General features: G+C 42.6%; 1 protein-coding gene across 1 annotated transcript; it reads right to left on the bottom strand.

The window, feature by feature from the left end:
* Nucleotides 1-9,821: 9,821 nt before the first annotated feature.
* SHISAL2A (shisa like 2A) lies at nucleotides 9,822-24,429 on the bottom strand. Its single transcript, XM_044430338.1, has 4 exons — nucleotides 24,245-24,429; nucleotides 22,200-22,345; nucleotides 10,324-10,468; nucleotides 9,822-9,879 (listed from the first exon to the last, which is right to left on the bottom strand). The coding sequence occupies exons 1-4, from the start codon at nucleotides 24,427-24,429 to the stop codon at nucleotides 9,822-9,824; spliced, it is 534 nt and encodes a 177-aa protein (XP_044286273.1).
* Nucleotides 24,430-25,418: the final 989 nt, after the last annotated feature.

The raw sequence follows: 25,418 nt of genomic DNA, 5'->3' as shown, positions 1-25,418 counted from the left end.
TTTTGAAATAGTAGCTACATGAAAGCAGTGTTTTTTCCTTGTTTTTTTCCTGATCTCTTATGCTGTTGATGGTAATATTTATCACTTTGTTGTTATAGTAGCTCAGCTGCTCCCACTTCTTTGAAATTTTTCCCTTCATCAGAGGGGTGTTCATTAAGCTACTTTTACATATGCTACAAACTGCTTTGCTCACACACAAAATATGTAGAAACCAAAATTATGCATCTGGGTTTCTCACTAGGTGCCTCTATAGTATCACTCAGAAATACATTTGCCCCATGTGCATCAACAAACTGGAGCCTGTTTCCTTTGAGCCTTTTTGAGTCTCATCATTTTTTGTTGCTCCTTCTGACTGCAACACATGAAATTTGATCTAATCACTATAATATAGTAAGATGATAGGTATTTTTATCAGGTACCTTAAAGAACAGTTGAGTTATTGAAAGCAGCCTCCCTCAAGCCTAATACTCTCCAGCTTTCATCATTCCCAGTCAGCATGGCCAATGTTCTGGGATGATGAAATGAAGTCCAAAACATCTGGAAGACATCAGATTTGAGAAGGTTGATTACAGTGACCAAGCACCTTTGCTTTATTTAACAGAATAAGTTATCTCTCTCCTCTTTCTTTTCCCACCCTCTCTCTCCTTTACAACTCAGAACAACAAAGCTGATTGACAATACAATCAGGACTAACAAGGAAATATTTCATGTAGCAAATTGCCAAATTTTGCAAATAATGCACTCACATTGTGATTGTCATTGCAGCTGCTGGCAAAGCTGGCTTTTGAAAATGATTAGATAAATCCATAGAGGTTTGTGACTATTAGCTACAAGTTTTAGATTTAACTTACAGTATCAGAGGAAATATACCTCATAGAGCTTTTCTAGGTAAGGCTGCCATTTCTACTTTTGTTGAAAAATTAAAATTGGAGCTCTTACAAGGGATTTTTTCCTTTCCTGACTTTCTATAATTTCCACTATGCATCCTCTAGGTGGCACTGTGATATAGCAGTACAACTACACTAGAGGTAACTAGTACATTCACCATTTAAAAAAAAAACCAACCTGAATTTTCTTCATTCCAACAACCTCCCAATTGTGTCAAAAACTAGATGGGAAACTGGATAGGGATGATGTCTGAAGTAGCTTTAAATAACAACAACAATTATTATATTATATTATTATTAATTATTATTTCAGTTATGTACTGCCCACTGCTAAAGCTCTCTGGGTGTTTTACGAAGTCAATAAAAACAGACAAAATACAATTAAAATGTCATAAAATCAGAAAAAATAACAGTTTTAAACACCTAAAACAAAGAAACAATAGGAAAAATTACTCTGTGAACACCTGGAGGTGAGGAACTATGATTGCACAATAAAAACCTCATCTAGAAATCCTGGTTGTATTTATAAACTCAGTGTGGTGTAGTGATTAGAGCTTTGGCTTGAGATTAAATAACCTGGATCTCCCAAATCCAGGTTCTAGTCCCCATGAAGTTCACTGGATGGCTTTGAACCAGTCACTAACTCTGAACCTGACCTACCTGTCAGGATGGTTGCGAGGATAAATGGAGAGGAGAATTATGTATCCCAGCTTGGGCTCCTTGGAGGAAAGGCAAAGTGTAAATGTAATAATACATTCATAATAGTAAAAAAGTTAGATCCTTTTAAGCAGCTTGGGTGAATAGCCTGTTATTTAATTTTAGAGGTTTAGTTTAATGTTGCTGTTTCTCTTCCCAATTCCCCATCTTATATCTGCTTTCTACTAATGCTGTTTTTATTGTGCTGTCTACCATTTTATACTCTTGTAATATAAAAATTGTTTAGATGTCTGTGAAGAGAAATGAAAAGTTCTAGAAATGCAACATAAGTGGAACAACAATATTGCATATCCTGTTAAGATAATGTGTAATGGACTGAAGACATCTTAACCTCAATAACATGTATTTTTCACTATTATTCAAACATTGAAGAGAGGAAAAGAAATGAAGCTGGGAAATTATATTCCTGTCCAAGCACTGACTGCCAACAGGTCAAGGTCCATTCATCTCCTTGTGGTACTCATTTTTTATTTCTTTTGTTACTATCTAGTTAATAATATCTGTATTTTTCAAACCACTGGATGATATAAAGATAGGAAAAAATGCAGGGAGAGAGAGAAGCTACCAAATCTCAGTTGGAATTTCAGACTGGCACTAGATCATGTCTCTATTACTAAGTGACAGTTAAACATACAACCAGAGGCATACCAAATGCTTCCAGGTAAGGCAAGTACCTTTTCCCTGGGGAGGCATTCGTGCCTGATGTACAGATTGTACTAATTAGCCATTATTCCTGCAGCCAGATGAAAGAATAGGCTAAAGTCTCTAGTTCATAGGGATCGCAGAAGATCAGCAGTGCTGCATGAGCAGTCCCAAACAAACAACCATGTACTGTGCCTTAAAAGTATCTCACATCTCCTAACATTCATTGGTTTCTTCCATGTGAAGAGAATGACACTGTGAGTCCACAACCCCCAAATTAAGCCCAGTCTTCCCCCTTGCCTTTGCCAAGAATGTTAAAGTGGAACCATAAAGCCCTGCATCATGGTTTTTTCACAACTGAATTCATACCATAGTGACTGGGTTCATATGACAGGACAACCCACTCTATAGTGGGTTAATGTGGCATCAAAACTCAGCAATGTTTCCAAAGGATCTTTAAAAGCTTATAAACTACCCCAATTTAAATACCCCACCATGGGTTGATGTGTTGTTCAGACCTATATGAGACAGGCTGAGCTCAAAATTAAAGAGTCCCGTGGCCAGAGCAGCAAAAATGCATTGCCAGTCTGGAAGAAGAAATGGAAAGGAAGATTATGTAAGCTGCCTTAGATTCCTTGCAGGAAGAATGGCAGAATATAAATAAAATAAACTTTGGATCTCCCTCCTCTGTGTCAAATCTTTTTCAGGAATGCTTATCCAGGATGGAGCCCAAGGGTGCTCCCACCCTTGGCCATTAGCTATATGTAGTGAATAGGTGGCAGTAGAAACAAGCTCATTGTTTCCCTGCTCTCCAGATAGTCTTTTCGAAAGAGGGGTTGCCAGGAATTGACAGGGGCTCAGCTTCTCCCCATTCTTGGACTTTTCGAGTTTCTCCCCACACCCAGCAGTACCTCATTCTGATCTTGTGCTTTGGGTGAGAATCTGATGAAGAAAATGAATATGATGACCCACTGGAAGCAAAGGAGGGGGCCACTTCCTCCTTCCACCATGGTGCATTTTATGTTACTGCTCCTGGGTGCACCCTAAATGGGATGCTCACCATTGATCCTCAGTATTTCCCCTGGAACAGCATCCCTGGGTTTCTAGGCAGGAGTAACTATGTGTTGCTTACTACCAAGCCCACCACGAAGAGCAGTGCTGGGAGAGAAGGAGTACTCTGTTCTGGTTGCTCCCTTCCAAAATGGCTGCCAAAGTTTGCCAGAACAACATGGCAACTCTGTGAGTGAGTTGCAAGGAGGAGCTACAACAATAGTTAATTGTTAATCCAGCCCATCTACCTTGAGGTGCTGCAGTGGAGGCAAGGTGTCAAGTCAGGTTGTTGCTGATATTCCTGGCACTTGGGGAGCCTCAAGGAACTGCTGCACTTTCTCACTTTTGCCCAACGAAGTGCAGAGGAGACTGAGGGACAGAGGGTCAATTTCAGCAAGCTAGTCCTTCTCTCTGCTGATGGAGCAATGTCACAATGGGGGAGAGGGAGACAGCGTTGTTTGTGCTCTCTGGGGTGTGATTCAGTCATTTTTAACTTCCAGAGCTGAAGAGCAAGCTTGGCATACTGTTTCCTAGAACACAAGCCAGAAAGCCAAAGAGCTTTCTTCTCTCACAAAGGGATATGTATAAATGTTTTAGCCCTGTCTTCTCATTCGCAAGAACAGTTAGTCTGTTTCTGTCCACTGACCAAAAACATCCACTTCATCCACCTGTATTTTTAAGTACTTCTTCACCTAACTATGGAATTGGCTACCACAAGACTGAGTGATGGCTACCAGTCTGGACAGCTTTCAAAGGGGTTAGACAAATTCATGAAGGATATGTAAGACTGCAGGTCATATACTGCCTCCACTATCAGAGGCATCATGCTGCTTGCCATTAGTTTTGTAGAAACATGAGTTAGAGGGTGCTCTTGCCCTTGTGTTCTGCTTGTCAGCTTCCATTGTTGGTATGGCTGGCCACAGGGGGAACAAAATGCTGGGCAAGATGTTCTTATAGAGAACTTGTACACCAGAAACAGCTGTCAGAAAGAACAGTTTATAGCTGTGTAATTCTGTGCAATGCAGACTAATGGTGATTCATGTAATAAGTTATGCTTGTGATGGATGTATCATTCTGGTTAAGCTGCTGTTTGCTTTTTCTTAGATATGGAATAAATCCTGAGTAACCTCTTTCTTCAAAAAAAGACAGTCATACAATAATGTGCTTTAAATTGACAAGTACGTATCTGGAACACAGTTCTTGACATCCAGATTTATGTAGGATCAACTGTGCTACATAAATGATCTTTTTCCTGCTTTCCACCAACAAGCCCTATAGCTTGCCAGAAATGCTCTAACAAAAGTCAGGAGGCCCTGCTGAACTGGGCGGGCTGCAGGGTGGGTGTGACTCTTCTTGAGTACAGCCCTTCCTCTCACAGATCGATTCTTCTCGCAAGTGCCAATCCTGGATCCAGTCCAATGTGTGAAATGATTGTGCTAACTGTAAATGGATCAATCTTTAATAAAATGACTGTGTTTCCAAACTACCCTGGGAACTTCAGCACTGTATAAATTCTTTCCAAAAATTATTTACAGTTATTTCCTGAGAGCAATCAATACTTTCTTTCCTCCTTTCAAAGAACAGCAGATGCTTAAAAGTGGTACAGGTTTCTCCTGTGTTTAATTTGGGTGAGAAGGCAGTACATATATCAGAAGTATGCTGTGTGTTTTTTGACATTGTTGAATCTAGGGAAGGCTAAATGCAGCCTTAGCACTGAATTTCTAGCTAAATTTCTCTGCTTGTTCATATTTTCTGTGCCCACTGAATTTTCCCGTCAAACTTCCTGGCTACTCTTTAAAACAAGACCCACTAGTCACATCTGAGGCATGCTGAGATTGATTTAGCAATCTAGAGGACACAACAGTCAACAGGACTCACTGATAGGACATTTACAAGAATGTCCTAGGTGCTACACAAAACTGTGGCAGTATGTTAAAGCAATCAGCAGGAGGCTAGTTCTAGCCCAATCTGGAGTTGCCTGCCATTAGAGAAAAATAAAGTATCAAAATCTTCACAGGGTGCAAATCTGTGCACATTAATAATAGGCCTTGCCTGCATCAAAGGATAAAAGAGTACATGCATATTTTGCTGTTTAAAAGTTAATTGCAACATTGCAATAGACAATTCCAAGAACAGAAATGTAATTCAGATTACAAGATTTGTATCACCACTGAACCTCACATTCCCCAGGCCTTTCTGAATCATTGTTTAAGCACCAAGGTACACTGTTTTCTTGACATAGCTTGGACTACACAGTATAAAAGGATGTCTATTTCAAGACAGATCCAGCAGGCATCCTAATACTGAGGGGAAACAATATTGGTTCAAAGAGCTGTAGTGACCAATTATTTCCAAATGTTTATTTGCTATCACAAGTTTAAATTGTTTGCATGAAATTCACATTAGCATGGTGAATGACCAAATACAGGTTTTGCACTTGTAACCTCTCTGATGCCACTTGTACATTTCTGAGGTTAGAGCAGAAGATCTTAGGATGTTTAGAAGAATCTGTTAAGATCTCATCCTGTACCTTTAAAAGTGTGGTTGTGGTGGGGTGAACAGATGAGTCAATGAGAAACATTATGCTAGGAGGGACTGTTCCATTTCCAGAAACACTGCAGTGCTGGCATGATCTCTGGAGCAAACTACCATGTTCTTCCTTTGTTCCAAATATGAAGGTAATATGGAAAGTAACATTAAAAGTAAACACAGACACACACAAGATCCCTGGGATGGGATAGACACACATCGTCTACCACTATTCTAAGCCAAAGGTGAGCAACTTGCAGATGTGTTTGCTTAATTCTCATCAACTCAGCCAGCATGATCAATGGTCAGATGGGAGTCCCTGCAACCATGTCTAACACTTTATGTTGCCAATTACTGCTTTAAGAAGCACCACTTAACATCACCTTAGTATTAACCTAAACTAGGAAGATAAGAGGAAAAGGTGCACAGGGACAAATGACAATGTGAGATATACAGAAACCTGTGGACAAGGAAAGAGGAGACCATTGATGAACAGAGGTAGAGAGGAACTTGGGAAATGAGGGGAAAAAGAGTTAACAGATGGCATGAAGAAGACCTATGACAGTGCAAGCAGAATGCAGACATAAGAAGAGGGAGCAGCTAAGAAATGGGGTACAGAGATATGAGGAAGAGAAACAAGATGCAGAGCTTTGATAGTGAATATAGAGAAAAGCAAATGTGTGCTATGGGCTACCAGAGAGAAGATAACCCCTGTGTTTTTAAAAATGTTAAGCCAGAATTCTAGAGAATCCTGGTTTATTGTGAATGAGTGGCATACTAGTGCACACAGCCACTCAGTCCCATGTGGCTTTCCCTGCAGGAAGGAGGAATAGTCTGTTAGGGAGTTGTCTGAACTGAAGAACTTGGTTTGTCACACCCTGTACAAGTCACAATTGCAACCAGGGTTCCAAAGGGTGCCAGGTCCTTTGGTAGGGCAAGGACAATTATTATAGGAACTTATTGTTTGATTAGTTTTATTAATGTACTGTTTATCTTATTATATTTTATTGTAAACCACCCAGAGCGTCCTCTGGGCTATTGGGGGGGCAGGTGATAAAAATGTAATAAGTAAATGAACAAATAACCAGGGTTAATTCTAGGCTTACAAAACCTAGCCAGGAATGGCAAGGCAGGATCTAGTTAAGACAACATGCTAAGCAAACAATTCCTGGTTTATCTGGGCCATGTTAGAGGAGGAGGAGCCAAGCAAAAGCAAATGTGGTCTGAAACCAACACACACCACCGGTTGTGCAGAATCTGCACATTCCATGCAACATTCCGTGCAAATGCAGCCATTTCATACAATTTGGATTAGAAAGAAAAACAAGGAAGGTTGTACAGAAAGAGGAACTCAATAAGGTCTGTACTAGTGAAACAAGAGAAAGCTCTGCAGAACACAAAGAAAGAAAGATTGCAGCAGAGAGAACATCCCGTTTTTGGGCAAGGTGTTGGAGCGGGTGGTGGTGGGACAACTCCAAGCACTGTTGGATGAAACTGATTATCTGGACCCATTTCAGTCTGGCTTCAGACCCGGGTACGGTACTGAATCTGCCTTGGTCGCCCTGTATGATGACCTGTGCAAGGAGAAGGACAGGGGGAGTGCGTTCCTGTTGGTTCTTCTGGACCTCTCAGTGGCTTTCGATACCATCGACCATGGTATCCTTCTGGATAGGCTAGCGGGAGTGGGGGTCGGAGACACTGCTCTGCAGTGGTTCCGCTCTTATCTCAATGACCGTTTCCAGAAGGTGGGGCTGGGGGACTATGGCTCTGCACCATGGCAGCTATGCCATGGAGTACTGCAGGGGTCCATTTTGTCCCCTTTGCTATTTAACATGTACATGAAACCGCTGGGAGAGGTCATCAGGAGGTGTGGGCTGCGGAATCATCAGTACGCTAATGATACCCAGCTCTGCCTCTCATTTTCCACCAATCCAGGTGAGGCAGTGGCTGTGCTGAACCGGTGCCTGGCTGAGGTAATGAGCTGGATGAGGGCCAATAAACTGAAGCTCAGTCCAGACAAGATGGAGGTCCTGTTGGTCGGTGGATCGAACTTCGGTGAGGGTAAATTGAACCTAGTCCTGAATGGAGTTGCACTCCCTCTTAGGGACAAGGTCCGCAGCTTGGGAGTGCTCCTCGACCCAGAGCTTTCACTGGAAGCTCAGGTGACAGCGATGGCGAGGAATGCTTTCTTTCAGCTTCGGCTGATCCATCAGCTGCGCCCCTACCTGGAGTACGACTGCCTCGCGACAGTGACACACGCGTTGGTGACTTCCCGACTTGACTTCTGCAACGCGCTCTACATGGGGCTACCCTTGAAGACGGTCCGGATACTTCAATTGGTTCAGAATAGAGCTGCCAGGCTGTTGACGGGGACTGGGCGTTATGCTCACATGACTCCAGTCCTCCGTCAGCTTCACTGGCTTCCCATTGAAGTCCGGGCCCAATTCAAGGTGTTGGTGATCACTTATAAAGCCCTAAACAGCTTGGGTCCTGGCTACCTGAAGGAGCGCTTACGTCCATATATGCCCGCTCGCCCCCTGAGATCAGCGGGAGAGGCCCTTCTCCAGGAACCTTCCGTGAAGGAAATTAGGAGGATAGGTACTTGGAGGAGGGCTTTCTCTGCGGTGGCACCCAATCTATGGAATGCGCTCCCCGGAGAGGTCCGCCTGGCGCTGTCGTTATTTGTTTTTCGGCACCAGGCGAAGACCTTTTTATTCAAGCATCATTTTAATTGTTAATGTTATTTTTAAGTTTTTTGGCCAGGGCGACTTATTTTATACAGTTATGTGTATTTTATATTGTTATTTATGTATTTTAATTTATTTATAAGCCGCCCCGAGGCTTCGGCGAATGGGGCGGCCTAGAAATTTTCTAAATAAATAAATTTTCTAAATAAATTATGGATTAAATTTGTAACTAAATTACTTCTTTGGTGGTTAATAAAACAGTGTGACTCACCTGAGTAAGAACAACACAGAAGTAGCTCTTGGAGTGATTTGACTAGTACCTGACTGCTCTAAGCAATATATTTTCCTGCTATTAATACAGATGCATTTATGGGGGCTGGTTTCCCTCCTCACATATCAATAATACTTAAGTTACAAGCCTTAAAAATCAGAAGTATAAACTTGTGAACAAAACAGGACTGCTGCTATTATGATTAGCATGATGCATAGAATACATAGTCCATCCATGGTTTAAAGACAGTTGCTCCATAAAACAGAAAAGACTTTAACAGTCCTCTGTATATCAATTTACTTGAGAAGATCCTTTGGGGCTTTTATATATATTGTTTGGGAATTTACAAAGCCATTTTCATTTAACTGTTTGTAATTGCTAATTGCACCCTCCTGTTTAGAACTGTGGAAAAGTATCTTCAATGCATCCACGCATCTTAACATCAATCTATGCAAAATGTCTGGAGTGACATGTTTTATTATTTCTGCTGAAATATGAATTGTCACATCTAATTAAAATGTATATAGCTGTTAGTAGAATTATCAAAACTATTTCAGTGGGGCACAGTAAAGACATAAATGAGGTATTAAGAAGTCAGGGGTGCATCTGTTCAAATGATCCATGTACTATTTTAAGAGCCTGCAATAAATAATTCAAGGAAATGTTGGAGCAAAAATCTCATTTTTAAAGAAAAGGTCTGCAGACCAAAATATACTATGGCACTTTGACACAGAAGTGCTGAACCATAAAAACCATATACATGGCAGTTGTGTTGTTGTTTGATGAGTTTTTAAACAAAGTTAAAATTCTTGGTGTGCATATATAAACCAGTACAAACTTTCCAAGTGTGTCACTGGATCAGGGCCTACAATGGTACTTGAATGATGACAATCACAATTTCATATCCCTGGGTACAAGGTAAAGTAGGCCATTAAGCATTGATCAATTCCAAAAGAGTAGTTAAAGGATTTTCAAAGACTGCCTCAGATTCTTCCACTGGATTCTCAATGTCCAGCTTAAAGATACAGGATCCCTTCATTACTCTGGGACTTTGGAAACTGCTTTGCTGGTGACCTCTGAAGGATGCAGTTTTCTGCTAGGAAAACAAATAGAAATCACCATTAGAAACATACACATTTTCTGATTTTCTGTCTTTGGTACATTGAAATCTCATCTTTCCTCCAAGCAGCTCAGGACAGCATATATGAAGCTCTCCAATTTTATTCTCACAAACATCTTATGGGAGGAGAAGAGAAGAGCCATCAGCCCATATTTTTCCAGCAAATCAGGGTTACAAACGCTTGCACATGAGCATGCTCGGTCCACCTGCCGGCTCGTTGGAAGAAAAGCTGCAGCTGCAAAATGATTTGGAAATCAACCGACCCCTCCGGTGGCCACCTTACTCCCCCATCCAATTTACATTGGGGCCAAACAGAACTGCAATATTCCTGTAATTTCCTCTTTGAAATATAATCACCTTTAAACCGATCCCAGTTATCTAGAATGCAACTCAAGGGTGTACTTGTTTGGGTTGACTTACCCTGTCCCATGATGCGCGCTGAGTGTTCCCCAGAAGACCTTTAGAAGGATTTCAGCAGACCTCTCTGATTTTCCTTCTGTCAGTTCTGCCAGGCGTCCGTGGTCAAAAGTGCTCACGCACTTATGGGGGATCCGCTCACCCCGGACTCAAACCAGGGTAATATACCAAAAAGAGTTTCCAAAACTCCCCCCTTCCGCCCAAGAAGCTCCCCAATTCTACTCGAACTCGCCTATTCCTATAGAGTTCAACTCTACTTAGGAGTCACCAGCCATCAGACAGGGGAGGGCAGCTTGCCAGCCTCTTACCAGCACCGGACTCTAACTGGAGGCCCTTTTCAACTGTACTTGGGAGTCACCGGCTGTCAGACAGGGATGGGCAACTTGCTGGCCTCTAACCAGCACTGGACTCTAACCAGAGGCCCTTCTCTTTTCCCTCTTTTTGAACCGGGTCTTCCCCCAAGCAGTTAACTCTTTTTTTTTTTCTTTCCCCTTCTTTTGAACCGGGTCTTCCCCGGAGCAGTTAACTCTTTTTACCAGAGGCTTTTTCTTACCTGGGAGCTCCTTGTCTTGTCAGGGTTAGCTCTCTCAGTCTCGTTTTCCTCTCAGCCACCCTTTCCTCAAGCCCTGCTCACGGCTGGTGGAGGTTTCCGGCCAAATTTGCCTCAGCCCAAATGCTGAGGGAGAGCTCTCTAATGCCTGTCGTCCACACCTCCGAAAAGAGGTTCTTTGAGGGAGAAGGCTTAAGAATTTTGAGGCAAAATTCGCCTTTAGTCCGCTCGGTGCCCCACGTTGGGTGCCAAAACTGTTACCGGACTGAGCCAGTCAACAGCTGGGGCAAACCCAGGTGGACCCCAGACCTGAGCCAAACAGAGCCTGAGACGAGACTTAGAGCTAAATTCAGCTTTATTCTAGTGCACTATAGAATAAAGGGAGACGAAAGGGGACATTCAGCCCAAAGCAGTGTCTCAAAAGTTGCACCCCAGTACATGCGTTTTATACCCTAGGTAACCAATTAGGTCACCTAATACACATCTAATACATCGATACATCAATGTATGCACCCCCTCCCGTGCTGGAGAAAGAGTCCTTTCTTCTGTCAAGGACCAGACATTTCCCATGTCTATTTCTTATCTGCTCAAGATTCACACAGGCTTGCCATGTTCTTACTCCCTGCACATTTGCAACTTTCATGGCGGCTAGAGCCAGTTTCCACTGTCCCTTTGATTACCGTATTCGAGGTCAGGCTAGCGTGTTAGCTGTGGGTTACACAAAGTTCATTTTGTTCTTATTCTCCCTCCCTTCTGGGACAGTAGAACTGTGGTGTTTTTACTATGTGGCCTTCCTCTAGCCAACTGCTTTTGGAGCCTTTCTCTGGCCAATTACTCTTGGGGTGTTTTGAGGTGCTGCAATTGGTAACGCTTCCATGGACCACCTTCAAATAAGATCAATGCCTAAGAAGGGTTCTAGCTGGTTTTATACCCCAAATATATATTGAGCAACAGACAGTTCTGCAATGAAGCTCAAGAGGTGGTTGACACCAATAAACATTGGTGAGAGTCAGAAGGGGTCTCCCGGACCATCTAGTCTGACCCCCAGCTCCAGCCGGCTCCGCTCACGACATGCCCACCATGTGCATGTCCAGCCTATCTTTGAACACCCTCACCGATGGGGCCTCAACAACCTCTTGTGGAAGCCCATTCCACACCCTCGGGGTCCTGACTGTCAGGAAGTGCTTCCTGGCATCCAAATGAAACCTTGGTTCCCTGAGCTTTGCTCCGTTGGAGTGTGTCCTGCCTTCCTCTGCAGGGGAGAACAGGTGTTTACCCATCTCCATGTGACATCCCCTCACATACCTGTATGTCGCCAACATATCCCCTCTGAGTCTCCTCTTCTCTGAAGAGACCCAGTTCCCTCAGTCTCGCCTCATACCCCATCCCCATAAGGCAAGAGGAAGATGACCAAGGGATCTGGAGCAAGGGCCAGATCCAATGTGATATGGGAAATCCACAGTTAGGCACTCCTAGTTTTTGTTTTGGTAAGGACAGCCTTTCCTAATCTAGTAACAGCTCCACAAGGAAGATCCTTGCTTTGAAGATCCTATGTGATAGGTTGTTTAACATATCCCTCTTGCTCTTTTTCTGATACAAATCATTTCACTGAAATTCCTATCAATTCCAAAAAGAGGCAATGCAGGGATTGGACCATTGCAGCCTCACAAGACCCTTCAAGGAATGTTGAAATAGAGTTATGTCAGATGAGCAGGATGGGGAAGAATTCCTAACTGGAATTCAAAGGCCACTTAACTCAGGAATAAAGCCAGAAAGTAACAGGCAATCAGCTAGCTTTAGACAGAGCAGAAAATCACCATAAGCATGTTAATGGGGAGGGGGTGCAACAGGTATGACTAATTGTGGGAATCTGACCAACTAAGGCATGTCAGATATTCTAAGCATTGGAATTATGGCAAGATCTGCCTTAATGAATGTTGGCAATGTGGGGTTAGGTAGGAAGATGGGCCCTCACTTTGGAATCAATTTCTTACCACTGGAATCATGCTTCCTAAACAAGTTTATTTCTCAGAATTGTAACTACTACCATCACTTTTTGTTGTTGATTTCTACAATAGACTTAAATTTATACTTTAAAGGCAGCTTTGCTGTTTTTCATAACCACAATACATCTTTATTTAGAACATCCTACTCTGTCTGGGGGTGAAAGGGGAGAGAGGGAGAGCATCTTGACAGGCAATAGAAAGGAACAGCATCTCTGCAGAAGTATCAGCACTTTAGGGGTGGAGGATTTACCTCAGGGAAATGGCATGAACAGAGGACTTGACCTCCCCCCCACCCCCAGCTCCTCTTGTCTCAACATAGCCTTGCACAGCTGCTAATAGCAAAAGAGAAACAGTAGTGGATCCTAACCAGAGATCTCTCCTATCACATCTGATTTGGTCCTAATTTAACCCTTTAGGAGCAGATAGTCACTGAAATAGCAAAAAACCCTCTGACGTTCTGCTAGAGAAGGCAGATCAATACTGCCCAAGGGCAGAATTCCATCTGACTTTCTATGTTAACAGCTAAAACTGAATGACCTTGTGAAGGATATACATGAGACTTCACTCTGTTGCCTTTACAAAACTTCCACTCATTTGCTACATTAATTTGCCAGTACAATGCGGGATGCAGGTCCCGTGCTCAGTCTGTCCCCTAGCCAGTCCCTTGTATGGCAAAACTGCATTACACAGTGGCCTGCCAGTAGGAAAGGAGCAACAGTGTGATGACTGCTGCTCCTCTCCCGCAGGACAAATAAGGCTGGGGCTGGGACCCTGCGGCCCTTGGACTAATTGTGTGTGGGTGGCAAGAAGCAGAGAAACTAGAGAAAAAGAAGGGGATGGCATAAAGTGGGAGGGGGGGAGAGAAAAGGGGTGGCAGGAGGACTAAAACATTAAAAAGGGAGTAGACCTACATATGCAACTTCAGACAGATCGGCCCTATGGGAAAGTAGTCCTCAGAGTCCCTCTTTCCAGGGGTAAGGGCTGTTTGCAATGATAGAACTTTCCCTACAAACAAGGGCTCAGCAGTACCAGAAAAAAGGTTCCCACTATACCAGTATAATACCAGATCCACTGTTGTTTTTTTTGGGGGGGGGGAGGAGGGGGTCCAAGTTTGTATTATTTTCTATCAATAAAACAATGATAATTCAAAAGACATCAGACTGGGTTATTATCTTATTCTCTTTACAATTAATGTATATTTCAGTCCTAGGTATAATCCCACTAAGTCCCAAGTTTGGTCATGGTATGTGTCTTCTTTTTCCTTAAGAGACAAAGTCAGTCTGTCCATTTCTGCACAGTCCGGTATCATCTTTAAAATCAGTTCTTCAGCCGGTATTTCTCCATTCCTCCAGTGTTGTGCAAATACAATCCTCGCCGCTGTAATTACATGTAGTCAAATATATGTTTCTTTTGTCACCAGATCCACTGTTTTCCTGCTACTGAACAAGGGTACACTGAATCATGGTTCAGTTGCTTTGTCGTGAATTAGAGCTAGTTCTTAAGTACTTGGCTACAGAAATGACTGAAATGAAAACCAAGTTTCTATATATTCCTGAAGAAGCTTCTTCTTGAAACTAATAGGTTTTCTGAGTGCCCTACTTAGCCATTTAAGATGTCCAAGCAAGAATACAATTTCTCCATTGTCTACTTCCAATTATGTCATCTATGTAATTTCTGTACTGGTCATTTGGTGATGACCATGTGCACAGTTGTCCAGTTGCCTAAAGTATGGATTTGCAATCAACAAGCTGTTGGTTTCACAGAATACTATGAGTAATTCTCCCACAACATTTGATCCAGCTTTCTGCTTTTGCATTCCAACCACCAAAGACAATCAGCATTTCTTGTTTTAGTGCATTATTAATTTCCTTTTGGACTTCTTGCATGAGTGTTTTAAATTTCATCATAGATTGTTGCTGGAACATAGATTTGAATTATCATTATGTTGACAGGGTTTCTACAAATTCTGATAGATATTTGGTCAAACTTTGCATTATATCCTCTTGCTGCCTGTGATGTATCTTGCCTCAGCTTTAGAGCAGCTCCATTTCTTCTGAGTTTGTTATTTCCACAATAAAACTCTTTGCATTTGTCTGACTGAAAATGCTCCATCCCAGTCCACCTTAGTTCACTCACACCAAATAGTGTGATGTACAGACATTCCCATTTCTCGCTTTATGATTTCCAATTTGCCTTGACTCATACTTCACATTCCATGTTCCAGTTGTATGTGCTGTGCTGAACCAGCGTTTCACCTCTGCGCATGTCAGCCAGGAGTCTTCCTTTCAGATCTAGTTGCAGTGTTAGCAACACTGCTGTTCATGCCTGTTCTTTGCTCTTTCCTAGGAGCTAAGTGAGTGCCTTCTAACTTAGGAGTCTCATCTTCTGGCACTCTCTCTGTTTAATCTTATGTTGTTCTATTATAGGATTAGAAATGTAAAATTATTATAGGTGTTTCATTTTGGATTTTTCTATTATGGTGTTTCCAATGTAAGAATATAAAGAAGTGGTTTAGCATTGCCTTTTTCTGTGCAATACTAACCAGAATTAGTTTAAACTATCTTTCTTTCTTTCTAAACTTATATCCCACTATACTGGCCTATAGCGGCCCTCTAAGTGGATTACAATGAGATAAAAACCACAACAGCAATAAAAGCAACCCATTAAAACAGACCAAAAAACAAAAAAACAAACCACCCCACCCCCCAGTACTTTATTGCTGTTGTCTGTGAAAGATTATCTGCCAGTGTTACCTTCAATTACTACTGCAGCCCAATAGCTGCCCTTCAGAAGTTTCTCTATCCACATCACCATTACAGATATCCATTTTCTTCTACTGGTGCATTACTCCTGAAGAGGGTGGATGCCTCTTAGTCTGGTGTCTCAGCTTTGTCCATTATACCTTGGGTGATCCTGCCAGAAGACCAGACTTGTGAGAGAGTCTGCCCACCTGACAATATTGCTCTTGGATTCTCTGGTACTCTCAAACCTGCTGTCCACAGTAAGGTCCATGTCCAAGAGGGAGCAAACCAGCTCAGCCCACTCAATTTTCATGACTCATCCTGAGAATCCTGGCTAATAGTTGGATATAAATTAAATCAAATAATAAGAGAGTTGCAGACCAACTTTTGCAGGCCACAAGTTACCTGCACCTGGGCTAAAGAAAGACATTTCTTTTCTAGCATGCAAGGTGTTGAGAAAGAACTCCACGAGCTGAACTTGCCCTTGTTTCACAGAGTGTCAGTCATTCCCTGAAACCTCCGATTCACAGCTCAGAAATTAGATGAAGCAGAATATTTCACACTTCTATTTACTCAGAAGTAGTAGTAAGTAGTAAGTAAGGAAATTATGGTCATTCAGAGTGTGCTTGACTGGTGAAAGAGCAGATCCCTGATTATAATAAATCTAACTTAATCAATTAATAAAAAGGAATAGTTAAAATAAATAGAAGCAAAAGCTAAATAAAAGGTGAGACTGAAGAAATGGGCAGAGCAATCACATGGCTCCTAGACACTGACATGAGACTTTAGGATTCTTTGGATTCCCCAATCTGAGATCAGAAGTAGAAATTTGACTTCAGACCTGGGGATCTGCACTCAGATCCCACCACCCCAGCAGCTGGCATGGAAAGAATGGCTTTAGAAAGCAACCTTGGAGAAGGGGTAAAGGGGGATTCTGGGGGTGCAGGCAAAGGGCCTTAAGGGCTGCAACCCCATTCCCTCCCCCTCCATAATATAGCATCTAGATCACAGGAAATGGACAGAAGGAACAGAGAGGGGGAGATCACCTCCACCACTCCTCTCAGGGTATCCCTAAACCTACTGACTGACTGATGCAAGCCTATGGTGGTGGGGGAACCCTGGAATTTGCAGCTTTTTTTGTGGAATCACGCCTAGGACTTTAAGGTTTTCCCTGTTTAATCATGCTTAGGATTGTGCCTGGGGCTTTCTCTCAGAGAGGTGTGTACATTCCTGGTTGCAATGTTGCGTCCGACCCATCGCGACCCCATGGACAACATTCCTCCAGGCCTTCCTGTCCTCAACCATCCCCCAGAGTCCACTTAAGCTCACACCGACTGCTTCAGTAGCCACCTCATCCTCTGCCCTCCCCTTCTTCTTTTGCTGTCACTTGTATTAGGGTCTTCTCCAGGGAGTCCGTCCTTCTCATTAGGTGGCCAAAGAATTTGAGTCTCATCTTCAGTATTTGGCCTTCTAAAGAGCAGTCAGGGTTGATCTCCTCTAAGACTGACTGGTTTGAGCACCTTGCAGTCCAAGGTACTCACAGGAGTCTCCTCCAGCACCACAATACAAAGGCCTCAATTCTTCAGCACTCAGCCTTCCTTATGGTCCAGCTTTCACAGCCATACAGCGCAACTGAGAAAACCATAGCCTTGACTATGTGAACTTTTGTCAGCAGCATGATGTCTCTGCTTTTTAGTATGCTGTCTAGATTTGCCATAGCTTTCCTCCCAAGGAGCAAGCGTCTTTTAATTCCTTGGCTGCAGTCCCTATCTGAGGTGATCTTCGAGCCCAAGAAAATAACATCTATCACTACCTCCATTTCTTCCCCATCTATTTGCCAGGAAGTGAGAGGACCGGATGCCATGATCTTAGTTTTCTTGATGTTGAGTTTCAAGCCAACTTTTGTGCTCTCCTCTTTCACCTGCATCAAGAGGCTCTTTAGTTCCTCTTCACTTTCTGCCATTAGAGTGATATCAGCTGCATATCTGAGTTTGTTGATATTTCTCCTGGCAATCTTAATACCAACTTGTGATTCATCTAGCCTGGCCGTTCTCATGATGTGCTCTGCATCATGAAGATGGATGAGGCAGGATGACGATATACAGCCTTGCCATACTGCTTTTCCAATTTTGAACCAATCAGTAGTTCAATGTCCAGTTCTCACTGTTGCTTCTTGACCCACAGAGGTTTTTCAAGAGACAGAGGTTTTTCAAGAGACAAATAAGATGGTTTGGTACTCCCATCTCTTTAAGAACTTGCCACAATTTGTTGTGTTCCACACAGTCAAAGGCTTTAGCATGGTCAATGAAGCAGAAGTAGATGTTTTTCTGGAACTCCCTAGCTTTCTCCATGATCCAACATATGTTGGCAATTTGATCTCTAGTTCCTCTGCTTCTTCAACACCCTGCCTGTACTTCTGGTAGTTCTTGGTCCACATACTGCTGGAGCCTAGCTTGTAGGATTTTGAGCATACCTTTGCTAGCATGTGAAATGAGTGCAATGGTGCAGTAGTTCAAACATTCTTTGGCATTGACCTTCTTTGGGATCAGAATGTAAACTGACCTTTTCCAATCCTGTGGTCACTGTTGAGTTTTCCAAATATGCTGGCATACTGAGTGTAGCACTTTAACTGCATCATCTTTTAGTATTTTGAATAGCTCAGCTGGAATACTGTCTCCTCCACTAGCTTTGTTGTTGCTAAGACCTCCTAAGGCCCATTTGACTTCACATTCCAGGATGTCTGGCTCAAGGTCAGCGACTGCCTCATTGTGGTTATTTATTTATTTATTTATTTAAAACATTTCTATGCCGCCCCCATCGCAACAAAGCCTAAGGGCAGCTCACAAAGTTGGGGAGGCTCACAAATGAACGTTGAGGTCTTTAATTCTTTAATTCGTTAAGGTCTATAATTCTTCTGTGTAATCTTGCCACCTCTTCTTAATCTCTTCTGCCTCTGTTAGGTCCCTGCCAGTTTGGTCCTTTATCATGCCCATCTTTGCATGAAATGTTCCCTTCATATCTCCAGTTTTCTTGAAGTGATCTCTGGTCCTCCCTGTTCTATTGTTTTCTTCTATTTCTTTGCACTGTTCATTTAAGAAGGCATTCTTATCTCTTCTAGCTATTCTCTGGAATTCTGCATTCAACTGGGTGTATCTTTCTCTTTCTCCCTTGCCTTTCACTTCCCTTCTTTCCTCAACTATTTGTAAAGCTTCCTCAGACAGCCATTATTGTGGCCTAAACATATCCAGCTCTATATGCTGAATAATATTTTACCCTCTGTGACCAACACTTATCCAATACAAACTATTCAGCATTAAGTATCATCAGACAGGCCCAGGAATGAACAAGACCTCTGGAGTAGCTTTATGGCATAAAAGACAACATCCAGATATTAAGACTATAATAATAAAAGATAACAAAAATGATGGTACCCTAACCAAGCATTAAAACTATGACAAAGTTTCTGAAACTTATCAGCTGGATAATTTGGAAAGTCCACAAATAGGAACATTACACTTTTAGGATCATTAACCTGAAATTATCAACAACCAAACAGCAAGAGTTACAAGCACCCAGTATGCAATCTGTTTTATTTTGTCAACAATTTGTTAACAATTACACTGTTAATTATGCTCCCCATTAAGAGCTACAGCTTCATAAGTAGGGATGTGTGAAACAGCAAATCTTGAGCTCACCAAAGAGCTCTGAATTCCATCTCAAAATTTGTTCCAACTCAAGTATGTATCAGATTACAAAGTGCTGCTTTTTTCTTTTCACATGGGAACTCATGCATATTTTCATGTGTACTTTCCAAATCTACAGATCCATTCTGCATATCTTTGAAATGTGTGCATTATTTTCTCAGGGATTAAAGTATATTTGTACACATTTTTTAAAAAGTACACATTTTACACGTGCAATTTTCATATTTATGTATGCTTTTATATATGTTTGGGAGGGTCTGCAAATTATATTGCAAGTTCAGAAAGTGCAGACTTGGACCACAGAGTGTGTCCAAAACTATGCAGCCTGAAAGCTATGAACTAGGTAAATCATATTGAACTGAAATGAATTTCCCATGCATCCTTAACTATGGGTAGTATCCAATAATGTCCTAGTGCTAGTGGTAATGATGTTGCACTATCGTCACTGGCAAATTGTCACTCTCCCCGTTGCGCCAATTTAAGTTGTACCAATATTGATTTCCATTAGTACAATGTCATTACTGCTAGTACCAAGCAATGCTGAATGCTATTTCCAAACTATTATTTTCACTTTTTTCCATTTTGAAAGTCTAAAATGATTACTAGGAAAATGGCTGATGGTGAGTTTAGCTTTTATTCTGGAAGACAGTCATTCTAGTTCACCTAAATTCACAGAACAGATGCCTAGCCTTAGAATTAAATTGAGTTGGGTAGATCTCCTGTGATAGCAACAGGATACCCACATTGTAAATCTTTTAATTAGTAGGCTTATATGTCTGGCATCTCTGGACAATGTCCCATTAGGAATCTTTAGCAAAATAAGGAAAGAAAGGTAGCTTGCTGTTTTTGTAAAATATGTATTGCATCTTGCTCATTAAAATCAAACAAGAACATTGCCATGAATCTTCGAAGTACACTAATTGCATTTAAAAGTCTTTTTGCACCTCTTAATTGGGTCCAGGTCATTTTCATATTAGCAATAATTTATCTTTCTTGATTTTTTTCTTTTTAAAACTAATTCAAAGGCTCCTGCAGTTTAGTATACTAGGAAAGAAGCCTAAAGAAAAGCCTATTTTTCTAAGGAAATGATGGCTTCCATCATAAATTATAATTTTGCTATGATGTAAGAATGTCTTAGATTTTTCTCTCATTCAACTATAAGGAGGGCAGAAGGAAGGTAGGGTGGGAGGAAGGGGAGGCAGATCTAAGTCTATGGTGCACAAAGTGAACAGATGAGTATCAGGAGTAAAGGATTCGTTGGAAGCTGTCCCGAGGCTTATGCGACTGGGATGGCATATAGAAACTCCAAATAAATAAATAAATTTGTGCATCTCAAACAGCTGTCTATTTTGAGATAATAAAGAAGGGAAAAACAAAAGAATGCATGGTATCTAAAGGCAAACGAATGCTTTTTAAAATGTAAATGCTACAAAAGTGTAAAGTAGGGAATCAAAAGTGTTCTTATGCAGACTTCTTAGGTAAGCAAGTGATCTTTCATCTACCTCCCTCTATAGGCCAAATGTCAATTTTTCTATTTGTAAATATGGTCGTTCACATTGTGCTTAAGCTTTCAATATGGCTGCTCCTTCTGCCTCAAAGGCATACATGGGGGTTGTGAAAGCAATATTTAACACATCACTCTTGTTTCCTTGCTCACTCTTGGGAGTCCCAAGTCATTCACCTCTACAGCCAAGTTTCTGCTTGAATTAGGATGAAGGCTGCTTTAGCTGCTTTATTTTAAAGGCACACTACTTCTTTATTACAAAAGGTAAATACAAAGAATAACCCACAGCTGCAAGTGTTGTGAGCTAGGGTTCCTCCCTTTGCACATTCAAAGCTACAGACCCTTCTTGCAAAACATTCTTTATTGATCAAAGCATTTTCTAGATGCACAAACACCCAGAATGATTGTCTGAGCAGAGCATTTCATTGAACCTAATTTAGAATTCACCATCAGGAACTCTCCTTAAAAGCGTACCTGGGGCCCATGCCTTCAGGAGGGGCCTTCTGAAAATGAGCACACTTCCTCTCTGCATGCTGATTCTCTAATTGGGTCACTCTCCTCTGTTGATGATGGATCATGGGATCAAGAGCCATGGCCACCTTATCTGTGTCTGCTGTTCCAAGTCCCCTCCTATCAAATGTGCAGCTAGGTTATTCCCAGAGACTGCCTGCCCACCTGGAGAGTGTGACTTTGAGATAGGTATCTCCACTTCTCTTATCTCAGAGTCTCCAGATGGTCCACATCAAGGCCCCCTGCGTTTCTTCCTCCACTTCTGATTCTTTCTCTGGCATCCAGTCAGCAGCCCTTGAGCATGTGCACCCAAAGCAGATACCTTTCTCATTCCCAACAGCAAGGGATATAAAAAGGGAAAACAGTGTCTCCTGAGTAGTTTGTACCACCTCATTTCTAATTCAAGACACTGTACTGGTCCAAGGACACACACAGAAACAGTATCATGGTCTTCCCCTAAGGTAATGATTTGGAAAAGAGCTAAGTGAGATGTCCGCCAAGTATACATATTTTCCAACAAGCAACACCACAATTCAACAGGAAAAGTGTTGCAATGCCCTATGATTTGCTTTCTTCCAGCACAATAGTGCTGAATAAGCATGCCAGGGACCAATGGACACCTTGTCCTTCTCCTGTGTAAAATTTCTTCTAGAAGTATAACAAGAGCAAATGCAGTCTCAGCCATCTGGAAAGCTCAAAGAGAATTAAAGCTCCTTTAATTTAATTGTTAATTAAATCAAAGGAGGCTTGCAATGCTAAAATTTTAGGACCTCTAATGTTAGTACACATTAAAAATCCAGGTGGAAAGAAAAGTTGGTTCTGATAAAGCATTTGAATATCCTCAGTGGAGTAAGGAAGCCTTACCTGCTGACTGTAAACTTAAGCTTAAGCCTGTATCCAGTTTGCTGCATGGCTTTGTGTTGATAAACAAGTAGCAAAGGACGCACACAGTGACGATAAAAGCCAGCAGGACGACAGCTGCGACTGACAAGCCAACAAGTGCTCCAACACTGGGAAAAGAAAGAGAAATGAAATTTAATGGGCAGACTAGACTGATGGCATTGTCAAACACACGGCCCTTGGGAAGCATCAAGGTTACATGCATTTAATGGAGGGAGGCATTTGTTTTGACCATAAGAGGATAAATTGATTTGCCTTTAATTTCCTCATGGGAGCTGAATCATGTTACAATCATTTATTACTAAGCACTTCCTGACATTTCCTAGATTTATAAACCAGACTACATCCAAGACGCTTTATTCTGTTATTTAGGTTTACTGAGTTTGACATTGCTTTTAGCAAAAAAATGTATACTCAGGAGGTAATCCTTTGAAAACTGGACGGAAACCCATGTAAAATTAATTTTAGTGAAGGTTCTCTATCTCTCCTTTCTATAAAATGAATAATTAGATAACATGAGAGAAGAATGTCTGTACATCCTCAGTCACCTGGAGCAAGCAGGCAAACATTCCTCTTGCATGAAAGAGATACATTTCTCTTATGATGAGAAATATATGATTAGAGTATATTTATACATATTTTTCAAAATTGCAAAGAAACAAAACCAAAAATACAGGAAGAAAGAAAAATCAGTGGAAAACAATGGAAAGGAGAACTTAATAAACATACAATGAGAATTCTTCAGGTTTGTTTTAAACAGTATCTTTTAACTTGGAACAGCTTGAGGAAAACAAACATAGAAGACAGTCTGACTTCTAAGATTTCCACGAAAGTGCACACTTTCTCATTTAGTGGGTTTTTATTTGTAAATCCCTGAATGGTACCTTCTGGCATTTCCATTTTTTCTGAGCAGAACAGAAGCCAAGAATAAGTTGCCTGAGATCATCCTGTAAATTCATGACTAGGTGGGGACTGGAATCCAGAATTTTCAGGTCTGCATTATATCCATTGGATTTAAGGGTTAAACTAGATTTGTGCTTGCATTTTTTACATAGAATGAGGGGGTGTATTCTCATTACACAATAAGGAGAGTGAGAGAAGGGAGTGAACCCCACCCCCCTTTTTTTACTTTGCTGTACTCTATGGCAATTATCCAATTTTATCCCTGATCAGCACTGGAGTCAGACTAAAGGGGGTTGAGTCTGTTTTAAATTGTGGGTGGACAATCTGTGCCCTTCAGCATCTCTGACCTCCAACTGCCACCTGCCCTATCCTGTAGCCAATGGTGAGGAATCACAGAAGTTCTGGGCCAAAACATCAGAAGAATCAGTAATTCCCCAACCCTAACCCTGGCATAAATATAGCAGAGTACATAGAAGCAAGTTTTGCTCTCCTCCATCCCACATTTCTTTCTGTGTAATCACCATCACCACCGCTGCTTTAAAAATGGATGGAACAAGCACATTCCTAAAATGGTCATGATTGCTCCACCAGCCAAGTTTGATGTGACTTTTGATGTGCGTGTTTCAAATGCCCTCTAGTTAGGAACATGCCACCCTAAATCGACATCCTTAAAGCTGGTTCAGGATAGATTCCCCACTACCACCTTTAAATAAAGAACTGCCAGAGCAATTCTAGCTGCGCATGCAACCAATTTTCCGTGTTAGGGTTGCATGTCCGAGTTGTGCACTAACGCCTGGGCTTGCCCCTCCGCGCTTTCCGAGACTTCAAGAGTGCCAACTCTCTCGCGCTAAGTCTCAGCATTCACATTTTTCTTCCTCCCTTGAACATGTACAGAATGCCTTTTGCCTCCCCCCCTCCTCGAGCTTGCCCCCACTAGACATGTGAGGAGGGGGGTTTCTGCTTGTAGAGCAGACACTTCAAGGGTGCCCTAAATCTCGCCCCCCCCCCCAAAATCCCCATAGCTCAGGTCCCCCTTTGTCGGTCCCTGGTGACTTCAGGGCGCCGAGCGAGACATCCCGCCTGCAGCCTGCGCGCTCCAATCTCACCTGAGCCACCACATGTAGTTGTGCGCGTAGGGGAAGTAACTGTTGGGGTCATCGCAGCAGTATTTGACGTCCAGGAAGCCGCAGCAGTAGATCCTATCGGCCTCGCCGCCGTCCTCGGGCGGGCAGCTGAAAGCGCTCACCAGCACCTGCTCGGCGTTGACGTAGCTCGTGCAGTCGGCGCTCATCGCGCGGCCGGCCGAGCGGGCTCTCCCTCGTCGAGCTGCTGAGAGGCGCCCGGAGGCGCGGCGCCGAGGGGGCGCGGGACAGGCGCGTCCCGCGAGGAGAGGGAGGCGCAGCTCGAGCACGCAGCACCAGCCGCCTCTGCGTTTTCTCGTGCCCCAGTGCGCCCTGCTGCTTCTTCTCTCCCTCCAGAGACAACCCCTTTTGCCCTCGCCCGGCCTGCCGCGGCGCCTCCTCGCGGAGTCGTTCGCCTGCTGCTCTGGACTTCGAGCCAAACGCGGCGCTCCTGCCTCTTTGATCCGCAGACGAGGTGGTGGCTTCCCCATTCTGGGGCACTCTGCAGGCGGTGGGGTGGCCTGGAAGTTTTAGGTCCTGGCCTTACTGGATTGACGAAAGTGGGGCTGGGATCCGCTTAGACGACCCTGTCTCGCTTCTGCTGCGAAGCACACGACTAACATTTTTCTTCTCCCCGCTGCAGCCGCCCCTCTGTGCTTTCCAAATGCTTCTATCTTCCAGACACGTTTGTGTTCATTGATGGATGGACTGATTGATTACATTAGTAGACTGCCCAATAGCCGAAGCTTTCTGGCCGGAATGCTTGTCAAGCCTGTGAAGTTTCAGCTTCTTAACACCAAGGGAAGCATCTCTGCATAAGGTTTTCAATTCGCCACTCGCAATTCGAGGCGTCTGTTTCTGGATTTGAGCAGGATTAAGATGGCCAAGCTCCCCGTTTTCCCCCGGTTTTTTTAGTTTGCCTTTTTATAGGTTCACTTAAAGAATCAAAAAGCAGGCAATGCTGCAAAATAGTGGAACTGTGAAATACATAAGCTCTTCATAGCATGATTTTCGGCTAATATCAGACTTTCCTCAATCTAAAAAAAGCTGCAGAAATGCTTGCAAGTGCCGGAGACGTTCTGGAAGATGATGAGGTTATGTAAAGAACCCGCAAACTATCAAGCACTAATTAAATGCCTAATGTAGGGATGCCCAGATG

Source organism: Varanus komodoensis, unplaced genomic scaffold, assembly GCF_004798865.1.
Source record: "Varanus komodoensis strain SLA01 unplaced genomic scaffold, ASM479886v1 scaffold20_1, whole genome shotgun sequence".
Taxonomy (NCBI): Eukaryota; Metazoa; Chordata; class Lepidosauria; order Squamata; family Varanidae; genus Varanus; species Varanus komodoensis.
The sequence above is the reverse complement of the archived record's forward strand: the minus strand, read 5'-3'. Positions and strand labels throughout refer to the sequence as shown.

Coding starts and splice junctions, on each gene's coding strand:
- SHISAL2A (XM_044430338.1), bottom strand. CDS start 24,429: ATGAGCGCCGACTGCACGAGCTACGTCAACGCCGAGCAGGTGCTGGTG. Junction 22,346..24,244: donor AACTACATGTGGTGGCTCAG/GTGAGATTGGAG, acceptor TTCTTTTCCCAG/TGTTGGAGCACTTGTTGGCT. Junction 10,469..22,199: donor CTTAAGTTTACAGTCAGCAG/GTAAGGCTTCCT, acceptor CCCTGGTTTGAG/TCCGGGGTGAGCGGATCCCC.